The sequence below is a fragment of the Orbicella faveolata genome, unplaced genomic scaffold (assembly GCF_042242905.1).
Source record: "Orbicella faveolata isolate gen_17 unplaced genomic scaffold, um_ofav_v1 contig_48, whole genome shotgun sequence".
Lineage (NCBI taxonomy): Eukaryota > Metazoa > Cnidaria > Anthozoa > Scleractinia > Merulinidae > Orbicella > Orbicella faveolata.
The window spans coordinates 14,424,163-14,444,646 of NW_028301578.1; the positions used below are offsets into that span (position 1 = coordinate 14,424,163).

The window sequence follows — 20,484 nt, forward strand, 5'->3', positions numbered from 1 at the left end:
AAATAGTAAATAAATGAAATAATGGCCTCGCTTTCGATACCCCAAGTCGAAGGAACCTGGGTGCTAGCGCAGTTCGAAGTTTCCTTCCGGCCAGCAAGATCTCCTATCTGCGCGAATTTTGGTCTCAAAACAAAGAGTTTCTTGATCTTTAAACCAGCCAAAAGCTGGCAGATTCCTTCCTCGTGAAAGTACAATCGTCTGGTATCAAGATGGCGTAGAGGCGTACTCGTTTTAGAGGCTGAAAATGACGTCGAGTGGGAAGAAGGGCAAGGCGGCTGTGTTGGAGTTCGACACTCAATCGAAAGGTCAGTTTTGTTTTGTCCTGTCTTGAAACGACGCTGCTAGAGGCGGAGAATAAATGAACAGTTGATGTAAAACACGGTGATACCGAGAAAGTAATCGAAATATACGCCGTTGCGGCTTCCGGCCAGGAGTATTCTTGAGAATGAGGGGGCAGTTCTCTTGTCGTTTTAGTAAGCGATAACTGTTGAGCGCGCACTTTGACTTCCACTAGACGGTCGGTAAATATTGAGCAATTTGGCTTGTTATTTCTTGCTTAGTGGCGAGATAAACTCCCTTTTCTTCGAAAGGGCAAAATTTACGAGTAGAAGGTCGCGAAAGCTCGATATTCCATTCTACAGTGTAATGTAATGGTGTTATTAAAGTTGTGTGTAGGAGTAAATTTAATCAGTAAAGAAATATGGGTTTACGTTGTTGCTATAAAACAAGCAAACTTCTCTAAATAGCTTACAATCAAAGGATGTGTTTAGTCTCAGGCACGAATCTTTGCTTTCAAAAATTAAGTACACCTTGTGTCTCTTAAATCGCTGTGCCAAGCTTTCACGGTGCCTATAAATTTGCCAGAAACGCGATTACAGTGTGTGGAAATTATACTTTTCAATTTCGTTTAAATAAATACATGTAGTTTCCCTCGTGGTCAAAAATGTAGAGAGTCTTCCTTTAAATTTGTCAATTTAAACGTGTTTAGAAGCATTAAATATTTAAAACTCTTCAAAACGAAACGTTACTGTGAAATTTTGAAGAGCTGCGTTCGAGATAAGGGAAAGTTTGGTCGGAGTGATCTCATAAGATGCCACAAAAGCATTCACAAATGACATTATTGAAATTCGTTGGACCCTTGCTCACAAATTCGTTACTTTTGTAGTTTGACAAATTGCTTTGTCGTTGTGTGAATATAATGGCTTTTCGACTTTGTCGTGATATTAGAACTTATTGAGTTCTAATTATTGTACGCTTAATTTTAAATGTTACTGAAGCCTTTCTGAATTTAGCAACCTGTGTTCAATTCACTGCTATTCAAAATTTCCGGCTTTCTCGAGCCATCATTGGCAAGTTTAGTGTAAAGATATTCGCTTTTAGCAGAATTGCGTGTCTAAACGGAGACCACTACAAAAGAAAGTTGAGAGTTTTCCTGTTTAACCTGAGCATCAAGAAATATAAATTCTATACTGTCGTGTTTTGGGTCACGAAATGTGGCAAAATGGAACATTCACACTCTCGACAACTGTCTACATGTAAATCGCTGCGTTTTGGTGAATATTATAAAGTTTTACAAAACACGTGAAGTTTATTTAACAAACTTAATTTTCAAACTGATATTTCATAATCACATCTTTCTGTGCACAACCATATGTATAGTGTTATAAACCTACTTCATTGGTAACCTTTTATGAATGATTCACGTGCAAATGGCATAGTTTTTCAAGCTTAAATTATAAAGCAATATTGGTATTTAGTTTCAGCACTGAACTCAAGCTTGGAAGTATCAAGTATATCACATAACATATTTATGCTGGCATTGTTTTAAAAGTCTGCTATAATTGTACATGTGTCGCTGTTATTTCCCACCTGAAAATTACTACTGTTTTGTTTATTGCAGGTAGATATTTGTAATATAACTCAATCTGTGGTCACATGTCGAATTATTCAATTGTAACCCTGCATTACACACATGGGACAGTTAGATTGTTTTTTCAAGCAATGGATTAGCTCTGAACATTGACACATTCTATAGGTGTAGTTGGGCTACTGATTGCTGTATTGCATGTTCTTGAAAGCATAACAATTGTCATTTAATGATTTCACTGATAACAGTTGTTTGTTTGATCTTTATTCTAACTGCAACCCACTTCCTGTGGTATAATCCTGCTTGCTGAAATACACATGTGTTATCTTCCTCTTTAACAAAAATGTTCAGAATTCCTGAAGCAGCCCTGCATATATTATTGGAAGTAATCCTGGTACCATTACATACATACATAGATGAACCTACATGTATAAACTATATGTACTTTATTTACTCTTGAATTTTTGGTAGCAAAATTAGCTAATATCTTTGAGAACATAAATATAACAAAACACAATACTTATACAGTAATATGATAAATATTAGCTTTTTTCTGCCCAGCTTTTGACATGTGTACATGAGTAAGTAGCTAGAACAGGAAGTTTCCGTCTTCTTAGGATGATCTTATATTTGTACTTCCTTCTTAAATGTAGGGCTTGGCTTGACCGTAGATTAAATTACTACCAAAACAGAACTAACGCTGAAGCTCTGATTTTATTCAAACTAAGTTCACCAAAATATTACATTTGTCATTATTAAACTCAGGAAAATCCCTGGAATTATCAGTACATAACTGATTTGTTATTCTGAAAGATAAAAGGAAAGTTCTTAGGAATCCAATTATTGATAATGTATTCATCTGACCGTAAATGCACATACATGTAAACTATTTTATTATTCCATTTTACCATATTAGGTCAAGAAAACGTGCAAAAGATCATTTATGAGCCCTAATTGCACTACATACAGTTTTTTTTTTACTCACTCACATTTGCCTTATGTGATTGGTACAAGTTTCTGATGATGTGTGATGTATTTCAAAAACTAGAGGCCTAAATGACATGATAGTTGAAAAATAAACTCTGTGTTTGTTGGTTTAAGAGCATATAAAATATGCATAGAAATTTTGCTCGTTCCTAATTTTAAAATACAAGTTTGCAGCTACCAAAGTATCCATGCATGTTAGATGTTAAACCGTCAAATAACTGGAGGTGTATGTACATGTATAATTTTGCTTAGAAAATTAGCATTGTTGCACATCAGTTACAATGAGTGGTGCAATGGCTTAATGGTTGCTGTGCTGGACTCTGGATCAATCAGCTTGGTCTAACCCTGTGCTTCCCAGCTATGCTGGGCAGAACAATTTACTGACATTGCCTCGCTCTGCCCAAGATTATGAATGGGTACCAACAAATTGTTGAAAAATCAGAGAGAGAACAGAGGGATAACCTTGCATGACAGATTACCAATGCTCCTAAGCTGGTTCATGTTGCAGAAAACAGTAAAATACAAAGAACTAATTGGGCTTGAAGGTCATCACACACTCCTTGTAGGGAACATGTTGTGGAGACGTGAAGCCAGGACATGTTGCAGCAAGTTTTCCTTGTGTGACATGAAAAAGTTCTGTTGCAGGGACAAAATTTTGTCCCTGCAATTGGTATGAACTTTTGTGTCATGAAGCAGGGACAAAATTTTTTTATGACCTCTTCAGTTTTTGCAAACTGTCTCTGCTACAACACAGTCATGTTTATGCCTCAATCCGCTTTGTGTGCACCAACTTACATACTATCCCTGGAACATGTGTCCTATGCGTTATTGAAGGAGCTTGTCCCCACTTTATGTCCCCACAACATGCCCCTTAGGGACATGTGCCAACCTTAAGTTGCTTTACTTATAGTATAACTGTTATTTTCTTTCAGAGGTGCGCCAGATCGTGATTGAACAACTGAAATGCTTTGATAGCAGAACAGAAGGAAAGATTCTTTTTCTGGCTGATTTGCAGGAGTTTTTTAGAAGGCTGTCAGAGATTGAACTGGACTACTCTAGAAACTTAGAAAGACTTTCAAGAATGTATTTGGACAAGCTCCAAAGGCACAAAACCCAAAGGTACATGTACATTAAAAATGCCTGTACTCATATCATGTACTTAAGGTTACATGTACTGTAGACCTTCAGGGGTGCCTTCCGGAAAATGCTTTCTTTACGTGCTGATTTAAAGAAAACCACGGCAAACTATATATCATGGTAAAGCTAATAAACTGTAGAATCCGAAAATAACAATATATTTTGCTATTTTTGTTTTCATAGGCATGTGCAAGCCTAAAAACGCAAATTAGAATGACCACACTTGCTACATGTAAACTGAATTACCAGCCTTTGTGTTACTGCGGACATCCAAACTGACTGGACATTATCAATCAGGAGATGATGGGCTAACAAAGGGTGTGAGGCTTTTTCGATATTTCTATTGGTTGCTTAGAAAATCTCTTTCAAAGTTGGACAATAGAAAATTTTCTGACTGCTGTTAATCAATGGGACGTCAAAGGAAAAATATTTTGATTTTCGCAAAAGCCTCACACCCTTTGGTGCGCTAATATCTGACGAACATTTCGGCCAAGTTTCGTTAAAATCCAATAAATCTACATACCCTATTAATTCATTTGAATAGAGGTAATTCACGCAATAATAAACCTTGAGTTTTCGGCCTTGAAAGAAATTCACATTTTTTGTACCTCACTGAAGCGGTTGTCAACGCGGCCATGCTGCCAACCAATGAAACGCAGCTTTGAACTCCCCGGAGGGCTACAGTAATGTTTCCTGGGAATGAATGTGCAATGTTTACATCTACAGTATATCTTTATATCTTACATCGTCTGCCATGAAACATTCAGCATCTAAATGGAATCAGCAGGTAAAATAATGGTAAAGAAGGAAAAGGGGAAAAGAGGAATGCTAGCAGAAGAGCCTTGAACAGGCCTACTCGGCGAGCTGAGTCAAGTGCAGATATTTAAACATTTCAAAAAAAAGAAAAAACTAAATGCGCAATTCATCGGCCTGTTTGTTTTAGTAGAATATGGAAAAACACTCTGTAAAGTAGGAGAAAGGAGCGTTTGGAGGAGCTGCCTTGTCAGATATCAGCGATTAAATTCGTCGGTAATTCCACTGCAATCAACTTTTGTACCAGAAGAAGCTAGAGCAGGGCATCGATGAAACATTCGCTTGCAATTTTGCACTTGGGTTCAAATGTGGGAATGCGAAGCGCCTAGTCTATCACTTAAGAGATGAAAATAATCAACAAAAGCGAAGATATCTCTGCGAGAAATTGCAAGACGTAAAGGATAAGCAAAAGAAGCGAAATACGACTCTGCCAATGAGATCAGTTGCCGCAAAAATTGTTACTGCTCAACTTAAAGGTTGACACATTTTAATTGGCTTATCACAGTTTGCGGTTCATTGACTTGTTGTAAGAATTTACATTTTTGTGGGTAGCTCATTCGTGTTTTATGTTTTTGAAATATTTGTTTTGGAAAATTCAGATAAAGTAAACATCTTAAATTTGGTGTAAAAAATATTTTTGGACAAAATAGGCCCTTGAAGGTCTATAGTAAACTTAATACATATAATTATTATTTTTTGTGTTAATTGCAGAAATTCTCACGCACTCTTTGGCTAATTTTCGTTGTCAATAAGTAGACAGACACATGAATTTGTATGTGATGCGATGTTGACGCAACGAGCAAGAGCGGACAAAATTCAACAATTTGTTTTTGTGAAACAACAATATCACGTCGTGGATCCACAGCTACACTGTACTTTGACAATACTCTGATGAAATTCATGATATCAATAACAGGGCAGACACCTGAAAAGCTGACATCAATTTGTTAATTCTTGAAGATTTTCTGATGAAGTTTTGTTTTGATATATATATATTTTTTTATTCAGGAAGGAGAAGGGAACCACTATGGATTTATGGCAGCAAGTCCTCATTGAAACAAAGAACAAATCTAAGATGCACCTTGGCCTTAGTGACAATGTTTCCAACAACATTGTGAATAGATTTATGATTATAAGCGACGACTGTCAAAGAATATCCAAAAAGGTAACTACACAATGTATCCCATCCGGTGAAGTACGGGCACTCTTTTAAAGCCTTGTTCACACTAGCAACATGGCGACATGAACATAATGACATAAGAAGGATGTTATGTCATTACGATTGCAGTGTGAACATCCCGATATAATGGCATTTAAAAGCAACTTTATAACAGCATGAACATTATGACACAAGGAAAAAAAAGCTGATCTTTTCCTTATTTCTTAATTTATGTCAATGTTCATGTTACCGACGTACAGTAAGGGCACTTGTAAGGGATTACTGTATGTTGTTATGTCTTTTATGTCATTATGTCGCCAGTGTGAACCAGGCCTGACTGAGTGCTTTTGAAACCCATTTGGTTCCCCATGTAATCACAGTCTCATTCCTCATTGTGCCCTGCAGGACACCTAAGGCCATATGTACAGTAATCACAGTACCCAGCAATAGTTATATGTGACCATAACTTTACTACATTTTTCTTGAAATCCAGCATTGTCAAGGAGAGTAAGGGAAACATTGTAAGTTGAAATTAATTTGCAAGCCACAGATTATGGACAGATTTGAACTGCAAAAGCTTTATTAATGTCCCAAAACGTTATCACGATGTCTTGTATTTTTAATTATTATACTTTTAGTCCAGGGCCCCTCTGTATATCAGCCTCGTTGCTGAATGGGCCACCCTGGCTGAATAAAGTTTACATGTACCTTTACCTTTACCTTTAAGACTTGGGCAGCATTGTATATGTACAGTGGAATTGGGTTTCTTGATCCATTGATTTTTCAAACCTCTTGATAACGCAGACTACATGTAAAAGTTGTTTCCCTCCCCTGAGTCACTGTAATTTTACCCCCGATTTTTGGAACTAGCCAATTTTCAACCCAATATTTGGAAGTTTGAAAAATCAGGATTCTACTGTGAGTGTACAATGTATCAATTGGAAGTAATTTTAGTACAAATGATAAAATCTACTAGCATTCTGTTACAAATGCTGTGCTATGATTGGCTAGATAGTGAGTAGCCTAGCAGTGTGTGTTTGTTTAAAAAACTGGTGGCCACTTCTTTGTGCTTTTAAAGCCAGTGTCTGTAAAGAGGATAAATTTAGATAAAGATTTTGAATGGGTAGTAGATTTATACTAAAACAATAAGATTATTCGCTTTCCATTTGTATGCGTGATAGTACATGAGGGCACTATCACGCTATTAATAGAATTCTTGAGCTCATGATCTTATTGTTGAAATATACAAAAATGCCCTGTGACAAGTCTGTACTCTATAGCACTTGAGTTACCGTAAATCCCCGAATTAGCGCCTGGGGCGCTTATTTCAAATTTAGGAGAAGACAGTGGATGCTTATTCGAGGGGGAGTGGGGGAGGGGGGCACTTATTTAATTTTTCCCAAATCATGGCCTGACATGATCATTCTTTTAGTACATCATCTGCATGTAAACAACAACATATTAAGCTGTTTATCGACATAAAAAGCTGATAATAAAGTTTAAATCGTGACACCATTAAAAATTCACGTGGTCACAAACTGAAAGAATGTACCAATGTAATACTACACGACGAAAACTATACATCCTTTGCTGGCTCATTACTTGTCCACAAAATAGGGGGAGGGGAGGGGGTGCTTATTTTAAATTTTGACCCATAGGAGGGGTGCTTATTTGAAGGAGGTGCTTATTCAGCGGGGGGGGGGGGGGGGTGGGGGGGGGCTAATTCAAGGATTCAAGGATTCACGGTACATGTATGTACACTTGTCTACTAGTGGCTGATATTTGTTTTTTTTTGTGCAGTGCAGAGAGACTGCTACTACCCTACAAGACGAACTCCTCAAGTCAGTTCAAGAACTTAACAGGGTGATTACTGTAGTTGTTGTTTAGAATTTTGACTAATATAGAGCTTTTATATAAGTTGGAAGACTTTTAGTTTAGCTGGAATTTAGGTCAACTTTGGCCTGTTATTTAAAGGTGTTTTGGGTGAATAGTCTTTTCTCTTTTTTTTGGAAATTAAGTTCTGTAAACTACATGTACATACCCTTGTGCACAATAATAATTACAATAAAAATGAAACAAACCTGGAAAAAAAAAGAGACAAACAAAATGGACAAAATCTACCAATTACAACCCACAGGCACAACCTTTTCAATCTGTTGAGGTACTTGTAAACCTCTGTTTCCTGAGAGTTCTGCCAAGATGGTTAACAGTTAGGTAACAAAACATGAAACCATTAATTGGGCAGAGTTCACATGCCATTGAAAGGTGCAGTAATCTGTAGAACATCTTCACTGATGTTTGTTTGTAATCATGCTCATTGTAGAAACTCCATCGCTATCATAGTATGGCTGTAGAGAGCAAAACTGCTGAGCAGAAACTTCAAAAGACAGAAGATTCCCGGCGAAAGAATGAAAAAATGGCCAAACAAGTAGAAAAGGTATTGAATTGCTTTAATTTCAAGTTTATATGATAGTGTGCAATTTACATGTTAGATGATTAATTCTTTAGGAATCAATTTGATTTTTTCTCTTTTTATGTGTAGCATCAACAAAAATTTACAGAATGCAAGAAGAGGTGTGTGAAAGCAAAGAATGATTATGTTTTATCCCTGGAGTCAACAAACCGCTTCTTGGAAAATTATTACAATAGATTCCTTAGCACATTGGTGGATGTAAGTATTGCCATACGTGTATCATTATCCATGCGTTTTGTAAAAAGAAAGAATGTAAGCTACATGTAGCAATAGATAATATTGCATATAGTTAGATATATCAATTCAATTGAGGCCTTGAGCTACTGTATTTTAATTCCAAGCTTTTGCCGTTCTACAGCATCATCAGGGAATGAAAGAAAATATTCAATTGAATCAATATATCTACATGTATCTATTCCAAAATGCTACTAAAGGACAACTTCAACCATTTATTGCATATAGCATTTAGCCCTTCATGTGTTTGTAAGCTTAAGGTGTAAAAACTGACCAGCCTGAAACTGGTTGTCAAAACTTTAATGTACATGTACATACATTGTGTGTACTTTCTGTGAATAGGACAATTGCACAAAAACATCATCTGACTACAGTTACCAGAAATCATTTTGTTTCTCCCTTACTTTTCAAATTTTTAACCACAGTAGGGTTTGGATCACTGTAATTGTTGGAAAACACCAAATTGTATAAAGGGTAACATTGAACCACGACATAACAGTTGTCCTAATTAGCATGAGAAAAAAGGAAAAGTGGGGGAGTCTGGTCCTTGTAGTCAAATGACGCCATCATGCAAATCGTCAATTTGTTGGTCATTTTAAGACAATATCTCTAAGTTTGCTTATAATATTTTGATAATTATAATGAATTACCAGACAAGTAATCATAATATTAGTACCACTTTTATTTTTCTTATGTGTATGTTGCTATGTTCTAAATATGTGCAATTATTATTACGTGTACACATAGGGATTTGACTGTAATTACCATGAGTCATTCAAGCGAGGTGTTGAAGCCTATGTGACAGCAGAGGCTAACCTTGCCAGTGCAACCATTCAATCTGCCGATAGTTTGCGTGAAGCTAAGCTCACTGTTGAAGCTGATAAAGACAAGCAGTACTTCTTTGATGACAATCAAGGAACAGTAACCCGGCCGTTTACTTTTGCTTACTTGCCTTACAGTGATGAAGAGGTAGGAGCCTGCAGTACTTACATTGAACCTTTATGCAGTGGAATATACTATACTAGTACAAGAGGGGGAGAATGAATTTATCCCTCTAGTGTTTTTCTACAGAAACTACATGTACAAATAGAGTGTTTCACAGAATGTCATGGCAGCCTTATTGGTGTCCCAAAACAGTAAAATAGCAGCCATGTTGATACCCTAAACCAATCCTGTGGGAGTTGAACTCTTTTCTATATGTTAATCACCTTTTTTGTGCCAATGGATTTGCATGGCTGCTGAGTTTTTGTTTATTTTTATTTACAGTTGAATCAGGTGTCACCTCAACAGACAGATGTAATAGAACACCATTATAAAGTGTATGAGAGACTTCAAAAAATCAAGGCAGAAACAGAAGAGGTTAGTGCCAACAAACAGAAACATAAACTTGTGTAAGAATCTGTCTAGCAAGAGGCTACCAATTTGTCTAATATTTACCACGTATGGCTGAGAACTTGAACTAGGGACTATAGAGAAAAAAGTCCAGCTAGAGGCAAAGAGAGGATCACATGCAATTAAAAATGTTATTTATAGTGCTGTATGTAAGTGTGCTAAAGAATTAACTTCTGAATAGAGCTTTAGATGACAGGTTGACAATTTTTTTTCAAATCACATGGTTTCTACTGACTATATGGTATCTACATCAAACATGATTGTTTAAATAAACTGTATACCTTGTATTTTTTTGTTAATGTCAATAGATTGAAAAGACAGCAGAGGCCACGTGTGATGCACTTAGTGAAATGCACAGGCAGTGGGACAATGAGATGATGAGACTGGCCAACGGTGAAGTAGACTCTGTCAATGGAACAGCGAGCTGTCAGTCGATCAAAAACAGCAGCGAAGACTTAGAAATGTATTATATTGCGGTATGGAAGTTCATATATGTAATGTAAATCTAACTGTTTGTTGTGTGTGTGTGTTGTTGCTCTGTGCCAATTTGCTTAGATGTTATTCATGGTATGTTAACATTTTGCTTCCAGAAAATGAGAGAACTTATTCTTACTAGTAGCTTGAAAGTCAGAATGGAAGCTGAGAATGACAAGCTGACTAAAACACTAGGTTAGTAGCACTGTGAACCTTGACATGCCAATCTCTTTTATGGTTGCTATGCTTTTGTCTCAAACCTAAAGGTCAGTACACACTAGGGGACATGTTGTGGGAATGTAAAGGTGCATCATGACAATATTCTGTTCACTTTCATTCTTTACATCGTATTGATTTTGACGCTGATTAATCTTGAGGGTTGAAGGGCGAATAGTTGTACTTTTGGCCATTGTCTAAGTTCCAAAATTTACTGTGTAAACCATATTTTGAAGACTTGTAAGCTGGATCAGTTTCACAGATTCTCCCTAATTGCCTATTTATTATTAATATTATTATCCTTATCATTATCATTATCATTATCATTACATGTATCATTATTTTGAAAAAAATATACTACGATGAGATGAGTTTTCAATTTCAGATACATGTACACCATTTACATTTTGCTCGGTAATCACTGTCGATACCTTCTAAATTTCCTTTGTTAGACCATGGCATACCCCCCTCCCCCCTCCCCACCCCCTGCTCCGACTGGCACTGCTACTTTGTGTGGCAAACAGTAGCTACTTGAGCTGCTTCAAGCCTACTGTGCTTACCTTAATTGATATGTAGGTGACTAAGTGTAATAGAAACTTACCCTTAAAGTGGTAGTTTGGTATTCATTAGAAACAAAAACATTTTTAGTTTACTTAATAAATTCCTTTTCTTACTTTATAGGAGAAGTAACGCCAGACATAGTTGGAGCCAGGTACCACGAAAATAAATATTTATTATTGTGAAATAATATTTGTTTTGTTAATTTATTATAATTTTGTTTCCTGTGTGAGGAAGTGCTGAAGATTCAAACTTTATTTTCTACAGAGTTTTTGTAGATGAACTCAGGTTGTAACACGTACGAAATCTCCTTTAAATGGAAGGAAACCTGAAAATGATAGGTTACTAAGATAGAAAAACATCAAAGAGATAGTAATAAACCATAAAGGAACAAGGATGGTCAATGATGGCGAAGATTGAGACGGATTGCAAACGACGAACTTGAAAAATTTAGGCTAAACTTTTCAAAATGTGCAAACCGTGACTGAGCTCCTTTAAGGAATAAATATATTTATGGAGACTCTCTCTCTTCTAGGTTTAAAAGGCCTCATTTGGACATGTCTTCCAAGGAAGCTTCAGCTATCCTGGAATCTGTGCACAAGAAAACCAAAGTGTTTGGTTGCAATTTAGAAAATTATACTAGCGTAAGTTTACATTTTTTTATTGATTTATATGTATGTTAAGGTGCTCATGAATGAGGAAGCAGCGTGGCCGAGTGGTTAGGGCTGGACTTGGAATCCAGAGTTGGAGGATTCAAGCCCTGTTCTGACCTTACCTTAATTGACCACTCCACTACCTGGTGTTGTTCTCGGTAGACCTTAGCTCAACACCTCGACTAAGCTTATGAAAAAACTGTCTGCCTCCTGCCAGTTGGAATTTTTAACCAGGTTATGTTCATTGACATTAACTGTTTTGTGGTTTGTTTCCGTTGGCTCTGAAAGGCTCCATTGAGTGAGGGGTCAATTAATATTTATCGTAATTATTTATTTAATATTTATTTATTTTTATTTTGTCACTAGACAGTGTGAATGATTTAAACCCAGGGTTATCACACCAGACAAGCAATTAATATTCAGTGTTACACACTGTATTTATTAATACTGCAGTCCACCGAAGTTACATGTAAGTACTGTAGTCAAAATGTGTTTTTATTTACAGATTACGGGAAGAGAAATTCCTGAAGTAGTAGAAAGTTGTGTCAAGTTTATTAAAAAGTTTGGTAAGTACATTATTTTAATATTTTACATATGTGATTTTTGTATTTTTTTGTTTTGTTTTGTTTTTTTTTGGTCAAAGTGAAGTCAGTGGTTATACACGTATACGGATGGGAAACTTGGCGTTAGCTTACAGCTCTTTGAGGCCATTCATGTGTCGTTTGTCTGAATTCTGGTAGAGCAAAATCATTTTCGTTTCTGTAGAACTGTCACTTCATAGACCAGTTGTATACGGGCTGTATGGCTTTTACTGTATAGGCCGAGTCGCCACCCCCTCCCTTCCGAGAAAAACGTCGGAGATTGAACGCGGATGATACTGATGACGTATCGTGTCCTGATTGGTTGTTACTTACTTTTGAATTTTGCTTGGAAAGTAAGAGTTGGTCAGTGATATTTTTATCTCAAACTCAAAAATGCTTCAAGTTTAAACAAAGGAAATCATGAACGTGACGGTGTTTGGATATGTGATCGTAATTTGCATGGATTTTACGGTTTTTTTCTGCGTTTTCTCCTTAGTTTTAGTGTTTGACCTCATTTCCAAACACCTCATCGTTCGTGAAAAATACTCCGCTACTCGTCGTATTTTCAACTCTCTTCTCGGTGTTTGGAAATCTGGTCAAACACGGTCTGTCGTGTTTGATATATTACCACTTTCTCAGCCGATAAAGCCTCTTGTTGATGTCGGTTATGTATGATTAATTATTTTCAGGTCTAGATCACCAGGGAATATTTCGACTATCTGGATCCACAACGGAAATAAACGACATGAAACAGCTGTTTGAAAATGGTAAATATTAGTCAGTAAAGGTTTAGTTGATCTAAAGGCGACAGTTCGTCTGTCGGTAATCATATGACTGCGAATGAAATTAATGATTTCACAAAGAGTGACATTTAAAAACTCTCAAATTTGTTGGTGTTGTTCTACCTTGGAAAATACTCATGATGAGGTATTTTTTTATTTGTAAGTAATTTGCAACATCAGGGACTGAAATGACTTGAAATATCGCCGTTTAGCTTTTTCAATAAGTGGCTAATCTGCATTTATTACCTCTTAGCTCAAAGAGTAGTATTTTCTTTAGGTCGTGATCCGCTAGCAGGTCTGAATCACTGGAAAGATATCAACGCTGTTGCTGGATTGCTGAGGGTTTACTTCAGAGAACTGGAGGACCCGCTCTTCCCTAGTTCACATTATCAAGAGTTCATCAAAGCGAGTTGTAAGTAACACATTGTGTTACCTGTACATGTACATAGCGTATGCTTTTAAGACCAGGTCTCAAGCCAAAACAAAGAGATTGCGTTGCTACGATTATCAGTCGAGTAAGGCGCGACGGAGCTTTGGTGACGAAGTTTTGGACTTGAAATTACGGTGTTGCCACACGCAACTTTCCTCGTTTCCAGTGGTGGTATTATTGTCGCATGCAATTTCGCGCGCTTTTCGGTCAATGATGTCAAAGGCCGACAAGTTGCCACTGGAAACGAAGCCAGTTGCCCGTGACAACAACACAAGTTGAACGTTAAAGCCTGGCGCGTGTTTCTCGAAAGCCCCGGAAACGTTTCGGGCCCGTAAAGCCATTTTTAGTCCATCTGTATCTAAAACAGAAAAGTTTACGGGGCTTTTGAGAAACGGGCCCCTGGTCACCAAACTTTCGTAATCATAGTAATAATCATAGTACGAAATGAACCAATCAAAACCCAGTGAAAGCTTTACTTCTGCTTCTAAGCGCGGCAAAACGTAACTAACAGTGAAAAGCGCGGAAAGTGATACAACCACTGCTAACGGCGGGAAATCTTAAGGTTACTTCCCACCTTCAGAGGCCAAAAAAATCGTTTTTTCTTTTATTCGACAAAATTTAAGTTCGTCATTTTATCTAGTGTTTCCAAAAGAAAAACATTAAAAATCTCAAAAAGCGGCCGAGTTATTTAGAAAAAACGTATTTTCAAATAAAGTTAATAAACTAGGAAGGTGTCACAATCTTGTCAACGGGCGAGAACCCTGGGGAAATTTTCGCGGCAAACGCTCATCGCTCGTATTTCATGTCATTTGCATATTTTTATTTACATCACGCACTTGACAAAAACTCCCACGTGGAAGCTCTTCACGCTAACTCCTATGGAAAAATCAAAAGCAGAAAAAAGGCCTTGGGTAAAGAAAACGAAAAAAACCGGCCCAAAGAAGAAAGAAAAAGCTCCATATTGTCAAGGAAAGAAAAAAAAAAACCTTGCTGAAAGCGACAAAGGCCCTTGGTTTGGCCAAACGCCTTCGACAATCTCGGCGTCTGCTGAAGATCCGGAGCGTTCGAATATCCTTGGAGCAATTAGCTTAAAAATCAAAGTCAACGTCAGTGCAGGCTGCGAACAAGATTCTTCGTTGGAATCTGACGGAAGTGATGAAGAAAATGAAACCTACCCAAGGGAACTCCTTTCAGCAATAAGGGTATTTCTTAAGCTGTCCGTCGATTCCTTAACGTCTTGTTTTTCAGCGGCACATTTTCCGCCTTTAACCTTTTTGGCGTGGGTTTTGCCTTTGCCTTTGCCTTTGGCGTCTTTGCCCATTATATTACGTCGCCGTCCTGAATTGAACTCCACTGAGCGAGATAAAAAAAACATGTTGCAATGCGATGCTTTTCCCGGGAAATCTTGATCTATTGTCATAGGCACTAGGAGGTCCTGTTGTTCCATTGGTTTGCGGTTTTATTAGGCGTGATAATCTCCGGGCGTGGCGCGAGTTGTTTACGAACCTTTACAAGCTAAAATCTCGCATTTGATTTTTGGAGGAATACATCCACTTTGAGCGAATTTATAGGGTATGCAGATTTGACGGATTTTCGTGAAATTTTGCCAGAACATTTCCGAGATAATGACAAACCAAAGTGTGTCGGGAAATTTTGATATTTAACATATTTTTCCCGTGGCGTCCATTTACGCAACACGTCCCGCATATTTTTAGCTAATCCAACTTTAGAAGTGGATATCTAGACAACCAATCGGAATATCGAAAAGGCCCGACACACTTTCGTTGATTGATGCCTTGTGAACAAGACTGTGCAGCCATTTTGCTCGTACTGCGGAATCCGATACCCGATAAATTCAATAGAAGAAGCCTCGGTCGTTTCACGCCTTACCGCCTCCTGACACTTCCTGAAAGAAAACATTGCTGAAATTGTATTTTTTTTCTTAAAGTACATTTATTAAGCTTTCTTATGATATATAGTTTGTTGGGGTTTTATTGAAACTGGCGCGCGTACGATTTTTTTCCCGAAGGGCACCTGCGAAGGTGGGAAGTAACCTTAAAATCAATGCCAAACGCGGGACAATGTGCGGCTAACTAGAGCATGCAACCGTTCTCAAGCGCGGGAAAATACTCTAAATCAAGGTTCCTAAGTAATTAGGCTTGGATGTGCTTCAAAACATTCTCTCCTGTAAAGCAATGTTATTTTACTAATCCATTACATTGTTTCATCAGTGTCTTCTTCAGTAGAAGACAGTATGAAGGAATTAACGACTGTCTTGAATTCCTTGCCTGAGTCAGTTGTTCGCGTTATGGAGTACCTTTTCTCTTTCCTGAGTTTGTAAGTATCGTAAGTGCAGCTTCTTAGTCAGGTTTAATAAAGTGAAAGTCTAGCTACCAGCACCTCTACTCTGTGTTTTGTAGTATGAAGTGACCGTAGGTGGTTTTCTAACCCCTTCTCGTCCACCCTGGATGGCCGGGATAACTGGTCCATCATGCGAACCCCTCACACTCTCTAGTGTAACTTCTCCAGTTTGTCCTGGCGAGTCACTGGACCTTCCTCTATTTTCGTGTAGCACGTAACTTTGTTGTAGTTGCTTTTTGAAGCAATGTTACGAATTTAATTTTTTTTTTCCTTTCGCTTTGGCCTTGCTTTCAATAGTCTCTGGGTTTTCACCAGGTTCTCTGAGTTTCATTGTATTGTGGGGTTAGTCTAAGTTTTCAGCTGTTATTACTTCTGTATTTTAGACATTTAATGCATATTCTAGACTTATATTTCTTAGAGGACCCTCCTGAAAAACACCTCTAGGTGATTGGAGGCCTCCCATTAAAATGTTAATTTATTATATTATTATTATTATTATTATTGTTATTATTATTATTATTATTATTATTATTATTATTATTATTATTATTGTCATTATTATTAGTATTAGTGTTGGTGTTGGTGTTGGTGTTGGTGTTAGTTTTAGTATTAGTATTAGTATTATTAATTATTATTTACATGTTTTTGAAGTATTTTGGAGAGCTATTAGGAACAGGCGAAATAAGTGTATAAATGACGAAAGAAACACTCTCCAAATCTACACACTACAGACGAAGATTTGATAATAAGTGATTTATTTACCGGCTTACGTTGGTCTGTGCAGGGTTGCAGAACACAGCGATTCCAACAAAATGGATGCTCACAACCTGGCTGTAGTATTTGGTCCGACGTTATTACGGATCCCTTCTGAACAAGACATGATAGCTTATCAGAGCCAAGTCAATGGTATGATGGAGCTCTTGATCAAGCACTGTGCTGAGGTATTCCCTGGCTCAGGGGAGCCGCCACATGCTCCACTCTCTGAAACTGAGGATAGCGACAGCGAGGAAGGTATAGCAGATTGAAATATCGCTATTGAAAAAAGATATGAAAAACAAAAATGTCAGAGTATGGTTGACCATTTTCGTATTCTTGGCTTTGGACTGGAACTTGCTTGAAACTGAGTTTAATGCGGGTTCTTGTCTAATGCAAATGAGATTCATCTGTTTTTGGTGATATTCCCCACGAATGAGCCTCCATTGCAAGCTAGTTCCAGTCCAGTACCGAGAATACGAAGATGGCGTATTAGTTCCCAATTCATGCTTTTGAAAGCACAACTTGACAATCGCGCCCACCTTGTAGTTTTCGACAGCGACCAGGCCTGCTCAACTAAGGGATGGTTTGTTGATTCCGGTTAGTGAGAAAGATAATATATTATCTTGTAATTAAAACTGGCAAACATAACACTTTTAAAATACGGGCTTGACCCTAGTTCAGTCCAAGATCTATAAATATTTCTCGTCCGTGACTTAAAATTGTGATATGATCAATTTCCAGACTTTGAACCAAGAGATGCCGAAGCACTGTTTGACTACTCAGCTCGGTCATCGAAAGAGCTTTCCTTCAAAAAGGGCGACATTATCCGAGTATTTAAACGGTTTAACAATGACTGGTGGGACGGAACTATCAATGGAACGGACGGCTTTGTTCCTGCTACGTACATCCGTCTACCGACTGACGATGAGGTTGATATAACTGACGGTGAAGGAAACATTTCCTCATCCGGTGAGCTGTTGTCACCTTCTCCGAAAATTTCATCCAGTGGAGCGGACAGACCAAAGGACTTTAATGTGCCTCCAAGGATCCCTAAGAGAGAGGGCTCTCTCAGGGGGAGAGATGGTGTTCCTTCGCCTACTTCTGATCCAGCGAGCCCCTTAGGATCGAGTCCCCAGGCGCCTTTTCCGGGAACGTCTTTGTTTAAGAAGACGATACCTCCAGCGGCATCAGCAGCAGCACCGCCGGCGATCTCCTCGGAGGATATCGTGAAGCGACAGTTGACGCTGTTGCGCAAGGCTCCGAGAGAAGATAGCGAAAGCTCTGTTGAAAAGACACCCGATAAAGAACAGACTATAAAACTGCCGCGTCTTCGGAGCATCTCGCCTTCCAGGAAATCACAGCCGCCGAACCAGGCGAAAGCAGAAAATGCTGAGGCGACAAACAAGCAAGCAGAGACACCGGAAAAAGACGAAAAAGGAAGAACTCCTACTAAGGAAGAACATCGTAAATCAAGCGAAGGTGTATGGCAGCCGAGGGTTGAAGCTAATTCCCCGGCAAATCCCACTCCCCCAGACAGTCCCCGGACAACCACCGGGGCGAAAATTCCCCCAGCGGTTTTACCTAAACCCAAGAAAAGCAACCCGGCACCCCCCTTCCGTAAGAATTCCGATGACTTGTTAGCTTCTTTACAGGCCGCACAGGTCGTGCGGAGTCACCGGGCTAGTGGAGGAGGGGAAGATCCCGGGAAGAGTAGGGGCTCCGTGGGGGATGATACTGCCTTTTGAGAGTATTGGAAGGGGGCATGAGATGGGTTGTAAAGTGAAAAGTAACCTAAAATCTTAGATCTCATAGGGTGGGGTGGGTTTTTGTTACAAAGATGCAGAGACTAGTTCAGATTTATTGTCAGGGTGGGGTGGGGTGGGAGTTTTGTTACCAAGAAGGCAGTACCAGTTCAGATTTTTTCTCAGGGTGAGCCTGGGCTCTTGTCCCAAAGAAATCCAGGGCAATGCAGATTTGTTGTTGGGGAGTGTGGTTGGGAGAGTAGGGGTAGGACGGGAGGGGCTGGGGTGGGGTGGAAGGGATTGTCCTGTTTTATAATGTTATTCGTAAATTTGTATTGTGCAGGGAAGGAACGAAAGTAGGAAACCATTTTAATTTTGAAAAATAATCCAAAGTTGAATTCTAATGGTGCTGTAAATATGTAATTTTTTTAGGTAGACATACGTTTCTGGTATAAAATTGGCAACTTCCCTAAAAGTATTGATTTTTCAATGTAAGTTTTATTAGTAGTATTATATATTTATGATTTTTTTTTTGGGGGGGGGGGGGGGGGGCGTCCTGGTGTGCAGACGAAACAAAACGATTTTTGCCATACTTTTGACTTGTTCAACCAGATTCCTATCCTGTTGACTGCAATTTGGAGATCAAAACCTAATCTCTCGGAACATTTTTACTAAAAAGTTTTAGAGGCAAGTTATCAGAATTAGCCTCTCGATTGTCGCTGGAAAACGTCGACCAAAATACAAATAATCGACCTCTAGTGAATTTGAAGAAAGCATGAGATGATAGCAGGGTGAAGTTTTATGTTGATGGAGGCTGGAGATGCAATCTTCCTCGTTGTCCAAAATGTATCGACAACTGTTTTAGTTCGTTTGCTATAATATTGTAGCCGCCCTTTTTAGAAGGGCTCCATATTTTGTGTCCGATTTGTGCCGTTATTTGGGCAAGACCAAATGTAAACGGGAGGAAATTGGCACGATCGAATTGCAGACTTTCGATCAAGCCGATTTTCGCGCGTTTTAATTTTGTTACGCGTCGATTGAGAGTAGCATGGAATTGTAAAACGATTTCTTGGTCATTTAAGTTAAGCGTGTCAAAACTAATAGAACTTTTACCTGTGGAAGAACCGTCTCCGTTTCAATTCTGAGAACTGTATACTTTTCAGGTGCTTATCATTTGTCAAAATAAATCGGTTGGGATGCCCGTTGAATAACGGTAAGAGTTTTTCCAAAATCAGCGAACCAACCGGACGAGATGGCGCTAACCATTTACAATAGGATTTCCCGTAATTTTTTTAGGCTGCTGAGAGACTGGAAACTGGAAAATTTAGGAAATGGTAAGGAAATTTCCGCCGTTCCGTTCCGAACGAAAAAAGAGAACTACCTGTGGAGGTAGTCTTTAATTCCCGAACGGATTTTCCGTAAAATTTAATGTTCCATTTGACTTTTAACCGAAATTTTCGGATTTTTGGCTAAATGGTAAGTACCCATGATCTCGCTTTCTCACTTTCCGTTTTCTCGTATTAATCCATTGAAGAAATCACTGTTTAGGGTGGTCGTATAGTTCGGAGTGATACCAAAATTTGATTATTTTCCGTGTAGTTAGAGTAAACCACTTTCGAGAAATGACCGAAATGGTATTAAATAATCTAGAGATTCCAAAGAAAAAAGACATTGTGAAGAAATATTTTGTATGTAAGAATGTTAGATAAGTTATGAAGCAATGAACTTAATAAAACATGCGTTTTATAACTTTGGAACTGTTCCCGGGAAATTGAGTCGAGCTGTTTTTCAAATGAAATTACGTTTTCCTTTTTCCTTTTGTTGTTGTTGTTGTTGTTTTAATTAAAAGGCGTGTCAGTTTAGTACTAA

General features: G+C 38.2%; 1 protein-coding gene across 1 annotated transcript; it reads left to right on the top strand.

The window, feature by feature from the left end:
- Positions 1–40: 40 nt before the first annotated feature.
- LOC110044816 (SLIT-ROBO Rho GTPase-activating protein 1-like) lies at positions 41–20,372 on the top strand. Its single transcript, XM_020750399.2, has 18 exons — positions 41–305; positions 3,787–3,973; positions 5,813–5,969; positions 7,764–7,826; positions 8,287–8,400; positions 8,506–8,634; positions 9,418–9,639; positions 9,937–10,029; positions 10,371–10,538; positions 10,653–10,731; positions 11,434–11,464; positions 11,846–11,954; positions 12,469–12,529; positions 13,234–13,311; positions 13,604–13,738; positions 15,988–16,093; positions 16,902–17,128; positions 17,615–20,372. The coding sequence occupies exons 1-18, from the start codon at positions 245–247 to the stop codon at positions 18,616–18,618; spliced, it is 3,024 nt and encodes a 1,007-aa protein (XP_020606058.2). The 5' UTR covers positions 41–244; the 3' UTR covers positions 18,619–20,372.
- Positions 20,373–20,484: the final 112 nt, after the last annotated feature.

What these genes read in the sequence shown, in the direction of transcription:
- LOC110044816 (XM_020750399.2), top strand. Translation starts at nt 245, where the DNA reads ATGACGTCGAGTGGGAAGAAGGGCAAGGCGGCTGTGTTGGAGTTCGAC. An exon ending in TAGAAATGTATTATATTGCG is followed by an intron (nt 10,539 to 10,652) that starts GTATGGAAGTTC and finishes TTTTGCTTCCAG; the next exon opens with AAAATGAGAGAACTTATTCT. An exon ending in CAAGCTGACTAAAACACTAG is followed by an intron (nt 10,732 to 11,433) that starts GTTAGTAGCACT and finishes CTTACTTTATAG; the next exon opens with GAGAAGTAACGCCAGACATA.